The 21,782-nt window shown below is 48.4% G+C and overlaps 1 protein-coding gene across 2 annotated transcripts in view; it reads right to left on the bottom strand.

Moving 5' to 3' along the window:
- Positions 1 to 21,782, bottom strand: part of TICRR (TOPBP1 interacting checkpoint and replication regulator) — a 472,392-nt gene that overhangs the window by 147,197 nt on the left and 303,413 nt on the right. For both annotated transcript variants that reach the window (XM_069222701.1, XM_069222703.1), the window contains exon 18: positions 13,748 to 13,897. In XM_069222701.1, coding sequence (XP_069078802.1) covers positions 13,748 to 13,897 — 150 coding nt within the window. The remainder of the gene's footprint in view (positions 1 to 13,747; positions 13,898 to 21,782) is intronic.

Here is a 21,782-nt window from a genome sequence, read left to right as displayed (position 1 = left end):
ATGTGGTATCATTGCTCCTTGTCTGACCACAAGCCCACTGTCTGGAGGGAACTCATATGAGCCCCCCCCCCCCCACCCTGGAGGAATGCATCTGTTACAAGTGTTTGTGCAGGAATGTCCTGGTGGAAATAGACACCTACCAGGAGATCTTGGCGGCAAGACCCAGTTGCGGCTGGCGACGGACGGTGCAGAGTCACAGAGGCAACAAAACAAAAGTAAAAAAAAAAAAAGAAAAACATACCTTGACCGCCAATCTCCGCTGCATTGCGGCCAATCATGATGCTGCTCAGAGCAGCGTTATGATTGGCCGGAGCACACTGACTGAGTGCTCAGAGGAGGAATGGGAGCCTCTGGCTGCTCTCTACAAACCAGAAACACAGTGCCGGGTTTAAGAGAGCGCTGTGGTATTGTGTGCTTGGCCAGCCGAGTCAGCAAGCCAAACATACACGTGCACTGAGGGGAGTTCTATGCACACCCCTCTAAGGATGTCATCTGCCCATAGCCCCGCCCCATTATATATAAAATGATAATGAACACTGTCTATTATTGGTTTATTTTTAAAGGTTTGCAGCTGCTGCTGGCGAGGGGGGTGACGCTCCTCTGCCATAGCGGAGGAGCCACCACTGGAGAGACCACCACTGCAGTGAATGTTTTGCAGCCGGTGACAGTGTCAACTTGTCATCCCACTGGTTTGCGAATTGATTCCACTGATTCTCCTGCAGTCGTCTCATGTGTAATCTGGCATTGGGGACAATGAAAATACACAAGGCCATTGAACCCAGCAGGGACGCTACTTGTCTGGCAGATGGATGTGGAGTGTGAAGGAGGCTGGAACACTTGTGGGCTATTGAGGATAGTCTCCTCTGAAGGATACACTTTTGCAAGTTGTGTGTCCAGGGTCTCACCTAGATAGTGTAGCCTTTAAGTTGAAGTCTGAATCGACTTCTCCGCATTGATCTAGAGACCTAGATACTTGGGGTCCCGAGACAGATGCTGTAGTATGTCTTGTTTGGGGAGGAGCTTTTCACCAGCCGGTGATTCAGGTAGGGGTAGACAAAAATCTTTCTCCTTTGTAAGGCTGCGCACACTACTGCCATGCACATGAATGTGCCAGAAGATGACTCCAGGCCAAAAGGCAGCACCTCGAACTGGTAGTGTGTGAATGCCACTGTGAAACATAGGAACTTCTGGTGTTCCCTGGCTATTGGCATGTGGAAGTAGCCATTTTGTAGATTGATGGAACACGTCCAGTCACCCTGATGGAGCTCGTTGTATATCTGGTGGAGAGCAAGCATCCTGTACTTCTCTTTGCGTATGTATGCGTTTAGCAGATTTAAGTCCAGAATGGGCCTGAATTCTGCTTTGGGCCTTTTTTCTTTACTAGGAAGTACCAGGAGTATACTCCTACTCCTCTCTGAGAGAATGGATCCTCCTCTATTGCCTCTTTGCAAAGTAGAGTGGAGATTTTGTTTCACAGCAGCTTCTGCTAGAGGTAAGAGGCTTTTGATGGTGGAACAGCCAGAGGAGGGGGACTTGAAGCAAAGTGAGTACCCATTCACTACAATGTTTAAGGCCCAGTTGTTGCTGGTGATCGCATGCCAGCTGTCCAGATGGTCAGTGATACTTCCATCCCACTAGATTTGGAAACGGTAACGGGGAAAGTGACAGCTCACGGTATGCATGGCGTCTTGGAGGAAGCTGGAGTTGTCAATTAGCTCCACATGAAGATCTGCAAGGCTGGTACTGAGATCTGGCTTGCTGAGGTTGGTGACAGGAAAACCGGTGAGCGGTTGGAACCCTCTGATGGTAGGGTCGGTTGTCATAACTGCAGACTTCTTTACTTTTCTCTACTCCGACAGCCTTAAGTGTGTCTAACTCGGTTTTCATCTTAGCCATTTAGTCACCCGTGTGTGGCCAAAACAATAAGTTGCCAGTAAAAAGAAGGTTTAGGATGCGCTGTTGCGTCACTGGCTTAAGACCTGTAAGACTAAGCAAGGATAAACTTCTAACACATATACAATGTGAATATCCGTGCGCCGCCAGGTCACAACCATCTGCTGTGGCACTAATTATTTTTTTAGCGACTCAACTTCTATCCTTCAGGATCTCCTCGAAGTCCTCCGTCTGCCTTCTCTGGGTAGCTTTTCTACCATCTCTGGGAAGCTTTTCTGCAAATCTGGCGAGTCCCAGAGAGACCTATTGTATCGCCCAAATAATGCTGTTGTGGTAGAGACCTTCATAAATGAGGCCGATGTGCCACACACATTTCTGTCCAAGGAATCTATTTGTTTACTTTAATTGTCCAGTGTGGCAGATGATGAAGCTGCAACAAAGATCACCTTCTTGACGGCTGCTAGAATGACAGAATCTGGTGGAGGGTCAGTTCTCAGAAATAATAGCTCTTGAAGTGGAGCCTTATTTTCCTTAGAATTCTCGCTGGAGACGCTCAAAGGGAGGCTGGAGTAAGAAAAATGTCCATCACAGGTTCGAGAAGACCTGGGACCAATGGCAGCAATGGTCTTGCGGAAGACCTATGATGTAATGTCTGGAAAATGACCAATAAGAGGATGTAGCAGGCGCTGGAATATCAATGTTCACCTAAGTAGCTCCTCTAACCAACAACTCAAACCTATTAGGTCGTCTACTGGGGATACTCTCACTGGTGGAGTGTCCCTAAGTGTTGGTGAGTGTAGGAAAGTGCCCTTGTTGGCATGGTTAAATCCCTACTTTTTGCCTGATATTGATGGGAACTAGACAGAGTGTTCTGGGATCCTGCTAATAAGGCCCCAGCACCAGTGTTCCTTCCCATAAACTGTACCATTGTCCCCACTATTGGCACACACTTAATTGCCTTATGAAAGAGACCCATCGTACCAAGGGCCCTGTGGCCAGGAAAGGACCCCAAGGGCTGCAGCATGTATTATACCACCCTTGGGGACCCTCACCAAGCACATGCACACTGCCATTGCAGCTTGTGTGTGCTGGTGGGGAGAAAGAGACAAGTCGACATGGCACCCCTCCCAGGGGTGCCATGCCCACAAAAGCACTGCTTGTGGCATAGACAAGTCACCCCTCTAGCAGGCCTTACAGCTCTAAGGCAGGGTGCACTATACCACAGGTGAGGGCATAGCTGCATGAGCAATATGCCCCTACAGTATCTAAGTCCATTCTTTGACATTGTAAGTGCAGTGTGGCCATACTGAGTATATGGGCTGGGAGTTTGTCATTACGAACGCCACAGCTCTATAAAGGCTTCACTGAATACTGGAAAGTTTGGTATCAAACTTCTCAGCACAATAGACCCACCCTGATGCTAGTGTTGGATTGATTGAAAAATCCACCCAGAGGGCATGTTAGAGATATCCTCTGTATTTTACCCAATCGTTTAGTGCAGGACTGACTGGTCTGTGCCAGCCTACCTCTAACAGATGAGTTTCTGACCACATGGGGTGAGAGCCTTTGTGGTCTCGGATGGCCAGAAACAAAGCATGCACTGGGTGGGAAAAACAAGGAGGCGTTCCCACCTCAGCTGGGACCACCCCTAGGGTGTCCAGAGCGGAGTTGACCCCTCCTTGCTAAATCTTCCATCTTAGTTTGGAGGACAGGGACCAACAGGGTTAGGTCTGTGCCCCCTTCCCAAAGGGAGCAGACACAAGAAAGGTATAGCTACCCTCAGGGACAGTAACCACTGGCTTCTGCCCCCTGGCCACTGTAATGCCCCTAAATCAAGGATTTAAGGGCTCCCCTGAATCTACCTCATCAGATTCCTGGAGACTTCAAAAGAAGAAGGAAGAAAGAAGGACTGCTAAGCTGAAACCCAAGCAGAGAAGATTGAAGATGCAAACTGACTTGGCCACAGCCCTCCCGGCCTCCAGCTTCAAAAGCCATGCAAAAAGAAGGCTACGCATCCTGCAGGACCAACGACCTTTGAAAAACCTCTAGAGGACTGTTTGCACCCCAGAGGACCAAAAACTCCAGTGGACAGCGCCCGATCCAAGAAGAAACTCCATCCAAGGACTCCAGAGCCTCTTCAGATCCACAAGTCTTGACCACTCGGCACCCAACACCCACAGCCCATGTCGAGGTGAACCAAACGACTAGAGCTGGTCCCCTGGCAGCTCTGAGCAAGTGCCCACCCTGGGTTGACCCCTCCAGTTCACCATAACAAAGCCTGCAGCAGCCTGAATCCGGAGGACCCCCCGACTGCGACAGAACTGGACGATGCCAAAAGAATAAGTTACTTACCTTCGGTAACACTTTTTATGGTGGATACAGTAACTACCTGTGGATTCCTCACCAAAATAATTCTCCCCTCGCGCCAGCTTCGCCGGAAATTTCTTCTAGCTCTGCACGTCGACGATGACGTCACAATCGCCCGACTCCACGCGACGCTGTATGACGTCATCCAGGCAATAAGAAGCCCTCGACGACGTGCAGACGTCAGTTATCACCATTTTGTACGTGCCATAGAGGCGAACAGGTTAAACCTAAAGAGTACATATTCATTTAGAATGAATGAAAATAGAACGTTTATTATAAAACATTATAAATAACAGTAATGAATGCTCAATACAAGAGAGAAATATATATGTATATATAAACCAAGCCCCAAAACACTTCTTGAACCTACTTAATTTGCAAAGGAAATGTATATACAGTTATCACAACTATATACATGAATCAGCTATATACATATATACAAGACCAAGGATGCGCACCCAAGGAGTTCTCGGTTTGGCCAGTCAGGCAACGGGGAGGCGGGTGGGACCGTGAGGAATCCACAGGTAGTTACTGTATCCACCAGAAAAAGCGTTACCGAAGGTAAGTAACTTATTCTTCTGATGGATACACCTACCTGTGGATTCCTCACCAAAAGAATAGAGTCCCAAAGCAGTACTACCTCCGGAGGTGGGTGCCCGAATGGTCAAACCAAGAAATCCTGCAGCACCGAGCGAGCAAAATGGCCATCCCTCCTAACCTCAGAATCCAAACAGTAATGTTTGGCAAAAGTATGGAGGGACGCCCAGGTCGCTGCCCTGCAGATGTCAGCCACAGGAACAACTCTAGCCAAAGCCGATGAAGCTGCTTTGGCCCTGGTGGAATGGGCACGAAGCCCCACAGGTGGATCTCTCTTCGCCAAAGAATAGCAGATCTTAATACATAGAATGACCCACCTGGATAGCCTTCTCTTGTGGACCGCTCTACCCTTCCTCTTCCCCCACGTATCCAACGAAGAGCTGTTCATCCTGTCTGAACTCTTTCGTCCTGGCGACGTAGAAGCTCAGTGCTCTTCGTGGATCCAGCCGGTGGAGCCTCTCTTCCTCCTTGGATGGGTGAGGTGGGGGGTAAAAGGAAGAGAGAGTAATCGACTGCCCCAGGTGAAAGGGTGTACCAACCTTCGGTAGGAAAGCCGCCTTGGTCCTTAACACCACTTTGTCCTTAAAGAAAGAAAGGTATGGGGGTTCTACAGTGAGAGCCTGAAGCTCGCTAACCCTTCTGGCAAATGTTATGGCCACCAGGAAAACAGTTTTGAATACTAGCAACCGTAAAGAGTAAGAGTGCATTGGTTCAAACGGGGTCCCCATTAGAAACGTTAAGACTAAGTTAAGGTCCCACTGAGGCATAACGAATGGTGTAGGTGGAAACTTATTAGTGAGCACCTTTAGGAACTTTAAAACAATAGGAGATTTAAAAAAGGATGGTTGATCAGGAAGGTACAGAAAAGCAGATAGAGCAGACAAATAACCTTTGACAGTGGCAATCGCACAACCTTTCTGTGCCAGATAGAGTGCAAATTACAAAATGTCAGATAAACCAGCTTTTAAGGGATCTAAACTGTTCTCTCCACACCAGCATGCAAATTTAGCCCAACGATTAGCATAGATTGACTTGGAGGAGTGTCGTCTGGCCGATGAAATAACTTCCACCACATCTGGTGGGAGAGAAAAGGAACTCAGATTGCCCCGTTCATTTTCCAGGCATGAAGATGCAGGCTCTGGAGGTGGGGGTGTAGAATCTGCCCCTGCGACTGCGAGAGGAGGTCCACCCTGCAAGGGAGACGGAGCATAGGGCACTGAGGGAGCTGGAGAAGGTCCTAATACCACACCCTTCTCGGCCAATCAGGAGCTATTAGGATGACTTGAGCTCGGTCTTGGCGGATCTTCCTGAGAACTCGAGGAATCAAGGGTATGGGGGGAAATGCGTAAAGCAACTGACCCTTCCAGGACATCTGAAACGCGTCCCCCAAAGCTCCTTGCACCGGATACTGGAGGCTGCAAAATAGCGGGCACTGCGCATTCTCTTGAGTTGCAAAAAGATCTATTTGTGGATATCCCCACATCCGGAAGATATAAAGAACCAGATCTGGATGAAGACGCCGCTCGTGGTCGACCGAGCTGCATCGACTGAGAATGTCCGCACGCACGTTCAGGACTCCGGCCAAATGATGTGCAACCAAGCAGACATTGTGCTCCTGAAGCCAGGACCAGAGTCGAAGAGCTTCTCTGCAGAGAAGATACGACCCCACTCCTCCCTGTTTGTTTATATACCACATCGCGGTCGTGTTGTCCGTTAGAACTTGGATTGACTGACCGCGAATGGAAGGAAGGAGGGCCTTGAGAGCCAGACGTACTGCCCGCAACTCTAACAGATTGATGTGTAACCTCTGTTCCCCTGGAGACCAAAGGCCCTTGATCTCCAGATCCCCCAGATGAGCGCCCCACCCTAGAGTGGAAGCATCAGTTATCACTGTGGCCACTGGTGGTGGTAGTGAGAACGGCCTTCCTTGAGACAGGTTGTCGACTGCTGCCCACCATTGAAGAGCCACTGCAGTGTCTCTGGAGATCTTTATTGGTTCCTTGAGATCCCCTTTGTGCTGAAACCACTGCCTGTGGGCGCACCACTGAGGAGCCCTCATGTGCCAGCGTGCATGAGTGACCAACAGTATGAAAGAAGCGAACAGACCGAGCAGACGAAGGACCTTGAGGACTGGAACTACCGCTCCATTTTGAAGCATTGTTATCAACGCCTGAATGTCCTGGACCCGCTGGGGGGGGAGGAAAGGCCCGATTCAATGTTGTGTCCAATACTGCACCTATGAACAGGAGGCGTTGAGAGGGCTCCAGGTGAGATTTGGGTACATTGACTGAAAAACCCAGGTCGTACAACAATTGAGTCGTCGACTGGAGATGGCACCGCACGAGCTCTGGAGTTTTGGCTTTGATCAACCAATCGTCCAGATAGGGAAACACAGCTATCCCCCTTCTTCTGAGCTCTGCCGCTACCACCACCTTCACCTTTGTGAAGACTCGAGGTGCTGAAGTAAGACCAAATGGGAGGACCGCAAACTGATAATGCTGCGATCCCACCACAAACCGGAGATACTTCCTGTGTGATTTGAGGATCGGAATATGAAAATACGCGTCCTGCAAATCGACCAACACCATCCAGTCTCCTTCGTTCAACGCCAAAAGAACCTGCGAAAGGGACAGCATTTTGAATTTTTCCTGCTTGAGGAACCAATTCAAAATCCTCAAGTCCAAAATCGGTCTCAACCGACCATCCTTTTTGGGAATCAGCAAGTATCTTGAATAACAACCCTGACCCCTCACTTGCTCGGGAACCAACTCTATCGCACCTTTTGCCAATAGGGACAATACTTCCTGAAAGGGAAGAGCGTACCCCTTCTTCACAATGTCGATGACCCAGGAGTCCGATGTTATAACCTCCCACATCGGAAGAAAATGGGCAAGTCTCCCCCCTACCGGAGACAAGTGGACAGGGAGTGGAGGAGGACTACGGCTGCTTTCCTTGTTGCACCCCTCCAGAGGAAGAGGAAGAGGCAGAGTGCTGCAAGGTGGCTCCTCTCGTACGGACTCTGCCCCTGCCCCTGAAGGATCTGCATGGCAGGGTAGAAGCAGATTGTTGTGGTCCTTGCAGTCATCCATGAAAGGAAGAACCACATCCAAATCCTTTAAATCTCCGAAAACCCCTAAAGGAGGGTGAGGCAGAAGACTGGAGTCCTAAAGATCTTAGTAGCTCTGCTCTCCTTAAAAAGCTCTAGGGCAGAGTCAGCCTTTGTGCCGAAGAGCCTCTCTCCATCAAAGGGAAGATCAAGAAGTGTTACCTGCACGTCCGACGAGAAGCCAGATGATCGTAGCCAAGACTGTTGTCTAGAAACTATGGTCGTGCCCATAGCTCTAGCCTCCGAGTCTGAAGTGTCCAATCCCGACTGGATCACTTGAGTCGCTGCCGCCTGAGCATCCGCCAACAGCTGCAACATCTCCTGGGACAAATTAGGGTGGCCCTTCGCCTCTTCTATAAGGGCATGGATGTAACGCCCCAGTATGCAAGTCGCATTGGATGATTTTAAGGCCATACTGCAAGATGAAAAGGTCTTTTTTGCAGTATGGTCCATCTTTTTGATTCCCTGTCTGCAGGTGTCCCAGGAAACGAACCAGGAGATGATCTGGATGAACATGAGGCTTGCACCACTAGACTCTCCGGAATTGGCTGTCTGGAGAGAAACACCGGATCACCAGGCGCCACCCTATAGCGACGAGCCACCACTCTGTTGACCGCAGCGGTGGACACAGGTTTCATCCAGATGTCCTTAATGGGGTCCAGCAGCGCCTCATTTAAAGGGCAAAAGAGGCTCAGCAGAAGGCAGAAGCCGGGTGCAAAACCTCTGTTAATACATTTCTTTTGACTTCCGCAGTAGGGAGGGGAAGGTCTAAAGTCTGCAGCCTTCCGAATGACTGCGTGGAATGAAGCAGCTTCTTCAGTGATCTCTTCAGGGGAAGCTAGATCCCATTCTGGGGAAGTGTCCAAGCCACTGGCTGTATCCAGTCCCTGGAAGTCACCAGAGGGCTCCAAAACTTCACCTTCCTCTGGGTGTTGTCTTGCATACTCTTCCTCCTCCAAAAGTCGCAGAGCCAGACGTCTTGATCTAAGCCTCGACTCCAGACCTGGCGTCGATAAGGCGTCGGCCGACGCCGAAGATCTTCGTCGGCGCCGAACCTCGGATCCGTCCGAAGCCGGAACCTCCGGCTCCACAGGATTCTTAACCGTCGATTGGATCTGAGGCGAATCCAACGGCGCCGTAGCAGGTGAAGTCGGTCTGCGCGACATCATGGGCATCGGTGCCGCTTCAGGTGCAGTAGATAAAAATGGGGTGAAAGGCGTCGATTTATAAGACGCCGGAACGCCCAAAGTGAAGGCCAGAGGGCCAGACGGACCTGCTTGACTTCCACCCGGCGTCATGGAAGTAAAAATGTTAAACAGTTTAAGAACGCTGCAGGATCCGTTCCCGGAGTTGGGAAAGCCGGGTATTGCTGCTGCACCGGCGCCAGCATAGATGCCGAGGAAGGTCTAGGTAACTCCTGGCCAGGAGAACCTTCTCGCCTCTGGGGAGGCTCGACCTCAAAGACCGACCCGGGTGACGTCGGGGTCGTAGGAGGTCGGGCTAGTCTCCCACGTCGGACATCACCGAGCCGACGGAGAAGCCGACCTTGATCTAGACCGCCTCTTGCTCGATCGGCGCCGAGATCTGTGACGGCACCAAGAGTCACTATGATGGTGATGAGACCTCGAAGATCTCGAAGAAGACTCCCTCCGATGACGCCTCTCCTTTTTCTTGGATCGAGCCAAGAACAATTTCGCCTCCCTCTCTTTAAGTGCCTTAGGGTTCATGCGCTGACAAGAGCCGCATGACTCGACCTCATGGTCGGAACTAAGGCACCAGAGGCAATTCTCATGGGGGTCGGTAACCGACATCCGACCCCCGCATTGGTTACATGGTTTAAAGCCGGATTTTCTTGGCTGCGACATTGTAACCGTCGTTGGAAACAGTAGCTCCCTGTGAGCCTCGAAGAATTAACCGTTACTCGGGAACGGAAAAAAGGGAACGGACTTCTGCACGTCGACGTGGGCTTCTTATTGCCTGGATGACGTCACACGGCCTTGTGTGGAGTCGGGCGATTAAGACGTCATCGTCGACGTGCAGAGCTAGAAGAAATTTCCGTCGAAGCTGGCGCGAGGGGAGAATTCTTTTGGTGAGGAATCCACAGGTAGGTGTATCCATCAGAAAGTACCCCTGCACCTAGAGCCCCCTGGCCTTGGGGAATCCGATCTTCGGTCCAGAAACATCCAGCAGGCTGCACCACTCCTTCTCTAGCCGTTGGTTTCCCGGAACCAACCCACTGGACATCACCTGCAGCATCTTTGTGGCCGCTGAGGTCCCCCTATAGGAAAGCACTGGGAGCCTGATGCGGTCTTTGCATCCTGGACCCAGCCTCCCCTGCACCACTGAGGGTGTGTTTGGTTCTGATCTGTGGCCCCGCCCGGTGCTCCTTAAACCCCCCAGGTCTGCCCTCCGAAGACGTGTCTACTTACCTGCAAGCATGCCTGATTACAAGAGCCCCCAGTCTCCTTAGGAGCCTATGTTAAATCAGCCTCAGCTTTGACCTCTGCACCTGGCCAGCCTCGTGTGGGTGTTTGGGGTTAACTTGAACCCCAACCTGTGGACAGCCTAAACCCCGGAGACTGGAACTGTAAGTCTTGTACTTAACTTCAAATCATACTAACTTTTCTCCCTCCACCCTCCCAGAACAGTTTCTCAAAATGGCACTGTCAACTTTTAAAACAGTTTATTGCTATTCACTTTAAAAACTATTTATCTTGCCAAATTGAAACAAAGTGGTATTGATACCTATGTTGGATACTTACTTGCAAATGTACTTACCTGTAACTTGAATCTTGTGGTTCTAGAAATAAAGAAACAAAACGTATTTTTGCTATATTAATAACATTGGCCTGGAGTTAGTCATGGAGTGTGTGCTTCACTTTATTGCCTGTGTGTATACAACAAATGCTTTGCACTACCCTCTGATAAGCCTAAATGCTCTACCACACTACCACAAAAGAGAGTATTGGTATTATCTACTTTAGCCTATGTTAGGCCTCTGGGGAACCCCTGGACTCTGTGTACACTGTATCTCATTTTGATGTAGTATATACAGACCCAGCTTCCTACAGTGAGTAATCCCTCTTTGATGACCTTGTGGAAGTAGACCATGTAGGGGAACTCTCCACTTGTGTGCATGGCTCCTGAGTTCAATTAATTCAAGGATTTTTAGATCTTCCTCAAGAATGCAAGGATATACTTCCCAAAGCAAGAGCTAATTCCACCATCAAAACATATGGATTTAAATTGAAATGATTCTGCATGTGGTGTCAACAATCTAACTTTCATCTTTTAAAGGTATCACCAAAGAAGATTTCGCCTTATCTATTATCTCTGACAAAATTTGGGTTGACGCATGCATCAGTCAAAGTCCACCTTGCAGCAATATTGAGATACAGAAGGTCGTTTCATTCTCCATCCCTTTGCTCGGAAAGGCCAATCAAACAATTAATGAAAGGATTATTTAGGGCTTTCACTCCAGTCAGACCTCCACTACAGGAATGGCGTCTCAGTACTTTCTCAATTAATGAAATCACTTTTTGAGCCCAATCAATGAGCTGAATTAAAATTTCTAACCCTGAAGGTGTCATTATTATAAACGCTCACTTTTGCAAGAAGAGTCAGCAAGATACAAGCCTTCTCAACAGACGAGTCATACTTACATTTCAAAGATGACTATGTCCTCTTAAGAACAAATCCCGGATTTATTCCGAAAGTGCCAACTAATTTCCATCTGAATGAATCAATCATTCCATGCAATTTCTTCCTCAGTCTGCCTACCCCAGCTGAACAATCGCTTCATACTCTGGATCTCAAAAGATGTATTCAATTCTATTTGCATCGTACAAAGGACATAGGCAAATCTAATCAACTGTTTGTGACATATAGTCAGGCACGTCAAGAGTATGCAGTTACCAAAGCCACGATCGAAAGATGGATTTTAGCACCAATCCAGTATTGTCATGCAAAAGCGGGTAAACCAATAACAGTCAAAGCCAAAGCACACTCAACGAGAAGGGTATCCACTTCAGCTGCTCTTTTTGCAAGTGCGCCATTAGAAAAGATTTGCCGTGCTGCAACATGGAAGAATGCCCACACATCTGTGCAGCACTACTGCCTGCAGTTGGCACTCAAAAGAGAGGCAGCTGTAGTACAAGCGGTGTTGCGACATTTGCTCTAGTAAGGTGAGCCTCTATTGAAGGGGAGATTTTCTTTACAAAGTTACCCATGTTTGTTTAATACATGGTGTTATTTACATAACTTGTGTGGTACATTATTGTTTTATATATTTGAATATACATGTAATTATATTGCATTGGTATTCCCCACCATCCGCAAATATTGTATTGTTTATAACACAATGCTTAAAACTGCTTGATATTCTGATACAAGCATGTGAATCAATGAAAGATCCAATACTGGATAAGAAAATGAGTTACTTACCTGTAACTGCAATTATCTAGTATTGGTATCTTTCATAGATTCACATGTGACCCACCCCTAAGAGGCTCCCCTCATAACTCGTATACAAATATTACACTTGTGCTTGAAAATCTGAGGGAAACTGCCTCTCAGGGGAGTGTTCTAGAGCGTGCTGTCACCTGATTGGTCATTGTTCAAGTTTGGTACCTTTTACAAAATGATCTGGATATGTTGTTAAATAGATGGTTCATTGCCATGAACGGCCTATGGTGATTGTCGTTACTGCTATTCTATGGTACCGGTGGGACTCCCATTTCGATTACTGGGAATGATTCAAGCATTTGATCTATGAAAGATCCAAAACTGGATAAGAATGATCTCAAATTGAAGGTTAACACTGCACGAATGGAGAACAAGAACAGTGTAGGGTATCACATCAGAAGGTGCAACAAGGTCAATCACACAAGTAATTTAGACGGAGAAGCAGTGCGGAGGCTTAAGCCTTTGGTGATCCAGAGTCATGCAGCACTGAGGGTTGAAGCTGCTAGAACCACCAGGCTCGAAGTGTCTGGTCCATGTGTGGGAGCTGGAAATGGCCCAGAGGAAAAACAAGCAACCGTGTATGTTCCAACATGGCCTGCCAAAAGTCCTCAATTTGAAACGAATTCTATGAGGGAGCCAGTAATGGTGTAGTTCTATGGTGTAATTGTGGGAGTACCACTTGGAGGATTGTTCCCTGTCATGAGAAGAAAAAGAGGGCCATGGGGGCATCTCCTGAAAGGTAAAGTGCAAACGAAAATTGGCTTCCAGCTCCCCGATGGCCTTTGTATGCATGAAAACAACTAACTCCCACATCAAGGGTTGTGAACAGGCTACATGGGACACATTCTGATGTTGCTGTGAATCGGACAACAATGTCCGCTTGGGACCTCTCAGATCTTAGGTAGGAGATGACATTTCACCTAGTCTGCTTATTAAGTATTGTTATCATTGAAGGACTCGGAGCTTTAAATCAGCATCAGTAATGTTTCTAAAAACAGTGTTGTCACTTTTGGGAGGGGGGTGAGGATGAGTGGGGCTCGGCAAGAAGAGCAGTGACAGGAGGCAGGTAATGTCATTCTGCAGCACTGTGAGCTGCTGGTGGAAAAAAGCTTCAGAATGCAGTTTGGCTTCTATGGATATTCATAAACTGAGTAATTATAGTAGGAAGCAGTATTCATCAGAAATTTGTATCACAAAGAAGTGTGTGAGTAAGAAGTCGAAGTGCAATATTAGAAAATATCAAACTCAACTTCAGGGTATAAACATAAAAAATAAAACAATTATATCTCAAAATATATTAAATGCGCTTTGTTGGTGTACCTGTGCACTCTGAGTTCATCTGTAACTGGGAAGCAGAATTTACCCTCTCAAGATTTCGTGACTTTGGCTGGCTAAATGAGTAAAAGGAACTGGAGTGTCTCCTGTTGATAGAAAGCTCTTTAATTCTTGGACTTCTCCTTACATTAATGTCTGAAAAAAAAAAAAAACAGAATAGCATGCATCATAATAAGTTTTTCTCTTGCAACATTTCTCTTGATTATGGGTATTTCTAACTGCAAGAGTCATTTTAAATGTATATGTTATGAACTGGTGATCATTTGAAAGCCTACAATATGGAGCCACCGCTTAGATAAAAACCAAATCTCAACAGGTATCAAACTTCCATATCAAAACTAAACATACAGTTGAGGGATGTGATAAATAACCACCACACGAAATACAACTCTGGATAAAAATAAGGCATACAGAAAAAGGTCTGCAAACATTGGCTAAACACCCATGACCTGATCACCAAAATCAAGTGCTACATAACACAATATATCTACCACATAGTAATCATTTGAGTTAGGTTGATAATCATCATGTAAAATAAATGTAGGAAGCGGGCCCAGCGTGTGGTGGAAACCTATGGTGTTACACCTTATACTGGGTCCTGTCCTGGAAACCCTGATTAGATAGTGTTACAGTGTCTAGACAGCCAGAGCTCTCTAGGGTAGCTGTGGTGAGCAGCCAAAACGTATCTAGAAGGCATGTGAAGCACTTGCAATGCTACAGTAGTCACACATTAACTTATCACACATGAAAGGAACCAACAGTGTTGCAAAAATAAAGGTACTTTATTATAGGCAGAGCAAACTAGACTACCATTGGCACATCTCCCTCTGGAGGTAATAACACAGAATATACTCTAGTGAGTACTCCGAAAAACAAATTAGCAAGGGCCCTATAGGGAAGCCAAATCAAATGCTAAAAAAAAAAAAAAAATGGAATGCAAGAGGGTGCTTCCCACCAAAGTGTGTGGGGTAGTTAGCCAAGGGCTGGTGAAGAGTGGAACCCCAAAAGGTAGTACCCATCGGCCGGGTGCAAAGAGGTTAACACGGGGACGTTGTGGTTGGAGAAATGCAGAAACAGGACCAGGCCGGTGGAACCCGAGGGCCTGCAAAAGAAGGGGACAGAGTCTAGTCCATGCAGAAGTATCCAGGTGGGGCAGGAGGCAATGCTCCACCTTCTGTAGCTGAAGATCTAGGTCGTTGGTGATGGATGAAGTCCAGCAGCAGGATCCAGAAGCAGCAGGGGAGTCCCTAAAGTCACCTACGAACTGTTCCTCGACGGTCACCAGTTTGCAGATGGGTCAGTGGACTGGAGTATCACCAACAAGCACAGGCAACTGTAAAAGAGCTGTTGGAATTATTATTATTTTATTTTTTTAGAGCTGGAGAGGAGCAGCAAGGTTCTAGGGACTCGACCCTTGGAGGAGTCCAGACTGACCCTCAGGATGCAAGAAAACCAGAAGAAGCAGTTGAAGCCCCCACAAGCAACCCACTGGCAAAAGGCAGAGTAAGTAGCAATGAGGCCCAGTAAGCACACCTGAAGAGGAGTCCCACGTAGCAGGATGTGCAGAGAGAAGACTGTCCTTGCAGAGGTAGAGTGCTGGGGTTCCGGGCTACTTGGAACTTGAAGGTCCACTTGAAGGTCCCTTGGAGCAGGAGTCAACAAGCCTTGGTCGGTGCAACAGTTGGGATGGACAGGGTATCTTTCCCAGTGGCAGAGACAAAGGCTCACAGTCTCCCACCTAGGGCAGAAGGCAGAGAGGACAACGGGGAACTCTCAGAACCACCACCTGTGTTGGTGAATTTTTGCAGATCCGACTGACAGAAGGTCTCACCAGCCGGACATCGTTTCCTTAGGTGCCTGAGGATGCAGGAGAGTGACCCCTTCATTCCAAGGGATATTCTTTCTTGTTTCTTGGTGCAGTCGAAGTCTTACTGACCCCAGAGGATGCACAGCTTTGGAGATGTTGTAGAATGCTGACAGGAGTCACAGAAGCAATGTTGCAAAGATAAGTCTTCTCAGGCAGTGCAGTCTTGTCCGGTTCCTGTTTAGCCCACCAGCGGTTCCAGAGGCCAGAAGCAGATGATGTCTTGCAGAGAGTTCCTTGCAGTATCTTGCACAACAAATATGGGGTCCCACCCACAAGGGAGTTCCTAAATAGCCCAAAAAGGGAGTCTGGTCACTTTCTGGGGTGACCATTTATCAGGAGGAGACACTGACGTCAGCTACCTGGCCTACCCAGTTAGATGCTTCCCAGAGGCCTCTATGGATCTTGGTTCCAAGATGGCAGAACCAAGTGGTCACCAGGAGGGGCTCTGGGCACCAACCTAGAGGTGGAGATGGACAGGGGAGTGGTCACTCTCCTTTCTTTAGTGTGTTTTTACACCAGAGCGGAGACAAGTTGCCCCTGGACTGGTGCAAACCGGATTACGCAAGGAGGGCACCACATGTGTACTACAAAGCAGTCAGTTGGCCTGGGAAGGCTACCCCTCCCCAGCCCAGTAACACCTATTTCCAAAGGAGAGGAGGTAGCACCCCTCACAGACAAGAAATCCTTTGTTCTGTTGTCCCCTGCTTGAGCTGGTCAAGCAGCAGGAGGGCAGAATCATGTCTGGGGGGCTGTAGCAGCGCCGGCTGCCCGCACACAGTGAAAGACTAGTAGGAGCAGAACTGGGAGATCCTCTAAGGAACACCCGGGTGCATGGAATCATACCACCACTACTGGAATCAGTATTGGGGTATGATTCCGACATGTTTGATTCCAAAGATGTCCAGGTTCGGAGTTCCCATTAGATACCTGCACTTACAACGGACAGGGAATCGGAAGCGGAGTTCGCAAGGGCACCTCTGCTCCTACAGTGGTGCCCACACAGACAGGGACCTACATACTGCCCTTTGGCTGAAAGGGCCTACCATAAGGGTGAAAACAGTGACCTGGTGCTGCGACCGGCAGTGAAAGGGTGCATGCATCATTTCATGCAGGCTGCAAATGGCAGGCATGCAGAGACAGTTTGCATGGGCTCCCCTGGTGTGCCAATGCCTTAGGTACCTAATTACCATCTACCAGGGACGTGCAGGGGTTCACTATTATGCCAAAAGTGGGGGAATGAAGTACCAAAACAACCAAATTTGGCGGAAAGAGCACAATCACTGTGGTCCTGATTAGCAGGTAAACCATATAAGCACACTCACATCAGGCAAAATGTGGGGGTAACCATGCCAGAAAGAGGGGACCTTCCTACAGTAAATACAACACAAAATAGGGAAACAAGAAGAGGATAATGGAAACTGACTACATCACGTACACCCTTTATAAAGAGATCTAGATATTACTATAGAAAACTGCGGACTTGTAGGAAAGTACCATCTTGCCTTGCATGTTACCCCCATTTTTACTTGTATGTTTTTGCCTGTGTCACTGGGATCCTGCTAGCCAGGACCCCAGTGCTCAAAGTATGCCCTGTATGTGTTCCCTGTATCACGAGTCTCTGCTAACCAGAACCTCAGTGTTTATGCGCTCTCTGCTTTTAAAATTGTCACTGCAGGCTAGTGACTAATTTTACCAATTCTGATTGGCACACTGGAACACCCTTATAATTCCCTAGTATATGGTACTGAGGTACCCAGGGTATTGGGGTTCCAGGAGATCCCCATGGGCTGCAGTATTTCTTTTGCCACCCATAGGGAGCTCAGACAATTCTTACACAGGACTGCCACTGCAGCCTGAGTGAAATAACATCCACGTTATTTCACAGCCATTTTACACTGCACTTAAGTCACTTATAAGTCACCTATATGTCTAACCCTCACTTAGTGAAGGTTAGGTTTAAAGTTACTTAGTGCGACGGCACCCTGGCACTAGCCAAGGTGCCCCCACATTGTTCAGGGCAAATTCCCCGGACTTTGTGAGTGCGGGGACACTATTACACACGTGCACTACATATAGGTCAATACCTACATGTAGCGTCACAATGGTAACTCCGAACATGGCCATGTAACATGTCTAGGATCGTGGAATTGTCACCCCAATACCATTCTGATATTGGGGGGACAATTCCATGCATTCCCGGGGCTCCAGCATAGAGCCCTGGTACTGCCAAACTAACTCTCTGGGGTTTTCTCTGCAGCTACTGCTGCTGCCAACCCTCAGACAGGTTTCTGCCCCCGGGGCCTGGGCAGCCCAGTCCCAGGAAGGCAGAACAAAGGATTTCCTCTCAGAGAGGGTGTTACACCCTCTCCCTTTGGAAATAGGTGTTAAGGGCCTGAGAGGAGTAGCCTCTACTGGCCTCTGGAAATGCTTTGAAGGGCACAGATGGTACCCTCTATGCATAAGCCAGTCTACACCAGTTTAGGGATCCCCCCTCTAGCCCTGCTCTGGCGCGAAACTGGACAAAGGAAAGCGGAGTGATCACTCCCCTGACCAGCACCTCCCAAGGGGAGGTGCCCAGAGCTCCTCCAGTGTGTCCCAGACCTCTGCCATCTTAGATGCAGAGGTATGAGGGCACAATGGACACCTCTGAATAGCCAGTGCCAGCAGGTGACGTCAGAGACCCCTCCTGATGGTGGGAGACAACAGCCTGGAGCCAAACCGCCTTCAACTTCTACTATGCGGTACAGGACGGCAGACCAGCAAGATGTGGGAGACGGAGTCCATCCACACCATTAGTAACTGTCAGCCTAACTTCTGGCTAGCTCACAGTGCCTTACCCGAACTTCAAACCTACAGGGGTGAAACGTGATTATGGCAACCTGAACATGACACTGACTCCCCAGGGAAGCCATGGAATTTTTTTTTACCCTTTCTTATTATTACTCATGCAGGCCAAGGCAAGACACAAAAGATGCAGGCTAAGTTTCCAATATATTTTTGAAACAATCACAATCTGGCATATAAAAGTATAAAAGTGAATTGCGATAACTAGGCAGATGAAACAAAGCAAGGTTATCAGCAATACAAACATGGTCCAAAAAGATAAACAACCCAGCCATTGTGTATGCAGCCCTAGAGGTTCTAGCGGTTCCTACCTAGCACTAGGTATATGCTGAGAACATAGCTAAGAGGTTCGCCCCAAACCCATACCTGGAAACAGTGTCAGGAGTTGGCCTGTGGTTGAGATGGCAACCCTCTCAGGAGGCTGGTAGATCAGTGTTGGCTAAACTGCATGTAGCACAGCATGCAACCCAGGACAGTTGTGGCCGGAATGCCCTCTGCCGCATCTGGGTCAGTGCACAGTTTATATAATAAACCATACGGTGTTGGAAGTACAGTTCCGATGTAATGCTGTGTCTAGGTATTCGAACTAGCATATTGTGTACAGTGTTCTTTAGCCTTGGACAGAAAGTACTGATTACATATTGTGCAAACGCAAACTAACAAAGCAGCTTGATCCTCGTATTACTAGAAAAAACTAGCTGATAAACACATAGAAATCATTGCTAAAAGCAGCTTTGCTAAAATGAATAATTTATGAACTGTAAAATGAAGCTAAAACAGGGTTAACAAACTCAGGTTTCTTTGACACAGCCAGTCGTCGAGGGAAAGACTGACACCCCTGATCTCAGCAGAAGAGCTGCAACTACCGCCATTATCCCGGTGAACTCCGAAGGGGCTTGTAAGGCCAGAAAGGAGAAGAGCAAATTGAAAATGCTTGTAGCCTATTCCTGAATTGCAGGTAATGTCTGAACAGGCAGGACGAAGATGTTAAAATAGGCATCCTGAAAGTCCAACGCTACCGTCCAGTCTCCTGGATCCAGGACCTGAGCTAATATGAGCATTTCGAAATTCTACTTCTTGAGGAAGTAGTTGAGAGTCCAGAGGTTTAGGATAGGAAGAGAACCTTTGCCCTTCTTCAGCACCAGAAAGTAGCGGGAATAGCAACCACGGCCCACTTCTGGCATCAACACCCTCTCTATGGCTCCCTTGGGCAAGAGAGCCACAACGTCCTGGCAGAGAAGAAAAAGATGATCATCCATTAGCCTTTCGTAAGATGGTGCCATGGGGAGGGGTGGTCATGAAGGGGAAGGTAGCCCTTTCTGATCTGCAAAACCCACCTGTCCAAAGTTATGGACTGGCAGTGGGGCATGTGATGGCGAATCCTGCCACCAACTGGATATCCATGAAGATTATGTGGGCAGATTAGGAGGGTTTGGAGGCTGCTGGGGAGGTGGACTGATGACCACTGGCTGCCCGACCCACGAGATATGTGGGCACTGTGCCCTCAGCCACGCAGGGGCTGTGGAGAATGCACAGCGCTGGGAGGGTGTCAGAGGAGCTGGAAGCCTCCTCCGTAGCCACAAAAAGAGTAAAAGATGGAGTGGGGTTGACTTAGGGGGAGGGGGCACAGAAAGGTCCAAAGGCCCGGCCGTATCGCTCCAATGCCAAATCCGCCTAGTCTACAAAGAGATGAGAGCTTCGAAGGGAATGTCCATCAGGGATGACTGACATCACCTGAAAAGCCAGTAGTCCTCAACCAGGTGTGACGTTTCAAGGCCACCATCGACAAAACCAATCTGCCCAGTGAGACGTTCATGTCAAGTTCACAACGGATGGTGAACTTTGCTGCATCTCTCCCATCTGCAACTGCCTGAGAGATCATGGCCCGGCCACCTCAGTAACCGTTGGTAGCACCTGTGCAATCGTGTCCTACAGAGCGTGAGAACAGGAGCCCAAAAAGCATGTGGTGTTCATGGACTGCAATGCCAGGCTGGCAGAGGAAAACATCTTCCCCAAAGTGTCCAGACTCTTGGATTCCCAGTTCAGGGGAATGGTAGGTAATGTAGAGGCCTGGACTATCAAGCTCTCTGGGGTAGGGCGTTGGAAGGTGGGGGGTCTCCCAGCGCAGGGCAGTGGCAACGTGCAATCGTCCTATTCACAGGGGCCCCTGTGCTGGGATTCGACCAAGTCCCCAGAAGGACATCAGTAAGCTTTTCATTGAAAGGGAACAGCAGTTCTGAAAGGGAAACTCCTGGTTGCAGCAACTTTGTCAAGACATTAGTCTAGACGGCCACTGAAGGTCAAGGATCTCAGCCACCCTTTACACCACCATCGCAAAAAAAAAACTACCTTCTCCGTAGCCAAGGAAAGGGGAAAAAGAAAACCAGTATCTGGAGAAGTATACAGTTGACTATCTTCATCCAGTTCCTCACACCAGTACATGTTGGGAACTTCATAGTGCTGGTATTCTTCAGGGCCCAGTGACCACCTTCCATTTCTCCTGTATTTCTATCTCCTTGGAATAGGGCTCAGGCTTGACTTGATAGGCATACCTACAGTCTGCGCCAGAAACCGCGCCGATTGACAAATATGAGTCACATGGCCTCAAAACACTTTAATGGACAGGGGTCGTGCTGGCTCCCAGAAAGTCAGAGGGATGCAGAATTGGCCCAGGCTTAACCGTGAAGAGAGGCCTAGAATGCGACGCTTCTGCATCTCATCAGCCAATGGAGAAGTCGAAGAGCTCTTAGACTACTTCTGCTTCTTGTGTCAAGGCTTACCTGATGACTTGGAGTGGGAAGATGACCTCTGACTCCGCGACCGCTCCCGGGACCTTCCTCTCAACCGGGACCTTGAGGATTGTAAGTCAGGCTGTCTTCAGCTTCAGGGATCGCTTCCTCAAAGCTTTGTGATTTATGGCATGGCAGTTGGAGCACAACTTCGGGTTGTGGTCGCCCTCAAGGCACCACAGGCAAATAAGGTGCTGGTCCATCACGGACAACAGCCAATGACAGGCGCCACAGGGCTTAAAGCCAGCCTTTTTGGATGAAATCCCTGCCAAGAGGTATACCAGAAAGTGGACAGAAAATTGAATAAAGTGACTGATGGAGTACCTCTATCCAGATCTGTGCTACTGGAATGGGGCAAAAAAACTAACACCAGCACGCCTGGGTGGAGCCTTTATAGGTGCTGTAGACACCACTTTCAGCATTGACTGATGCACTCGTAGCCGATCACGCCACCTACTGGCACACTGGTGTACTGTTCACCAAAAATCGCCCAGATCCACTCTGAAGCCTGGGGCAATTC

The sequence above is a fragment of the Pleurodeles waltl genome, chromosome 3_1, assembly GCF_031143425.1.
Source record: "Pleurodeles waltl isolate 20211129_DDA chromosome 3_1, aPleWal1.hap1.20221129, whole genome shotgun sequence".
Classification (NCBI taxonomy): Eukaryota; Metazoa; Chordata; class Amphibia; order Caudata; family Salamandridae; genus Pleurodeles; species Pleurodeles waltl.
Note: the sequence above shows the minus strand (reverse complement) of the source record. Positions and strands in the feature narration are given on the sequence as shown.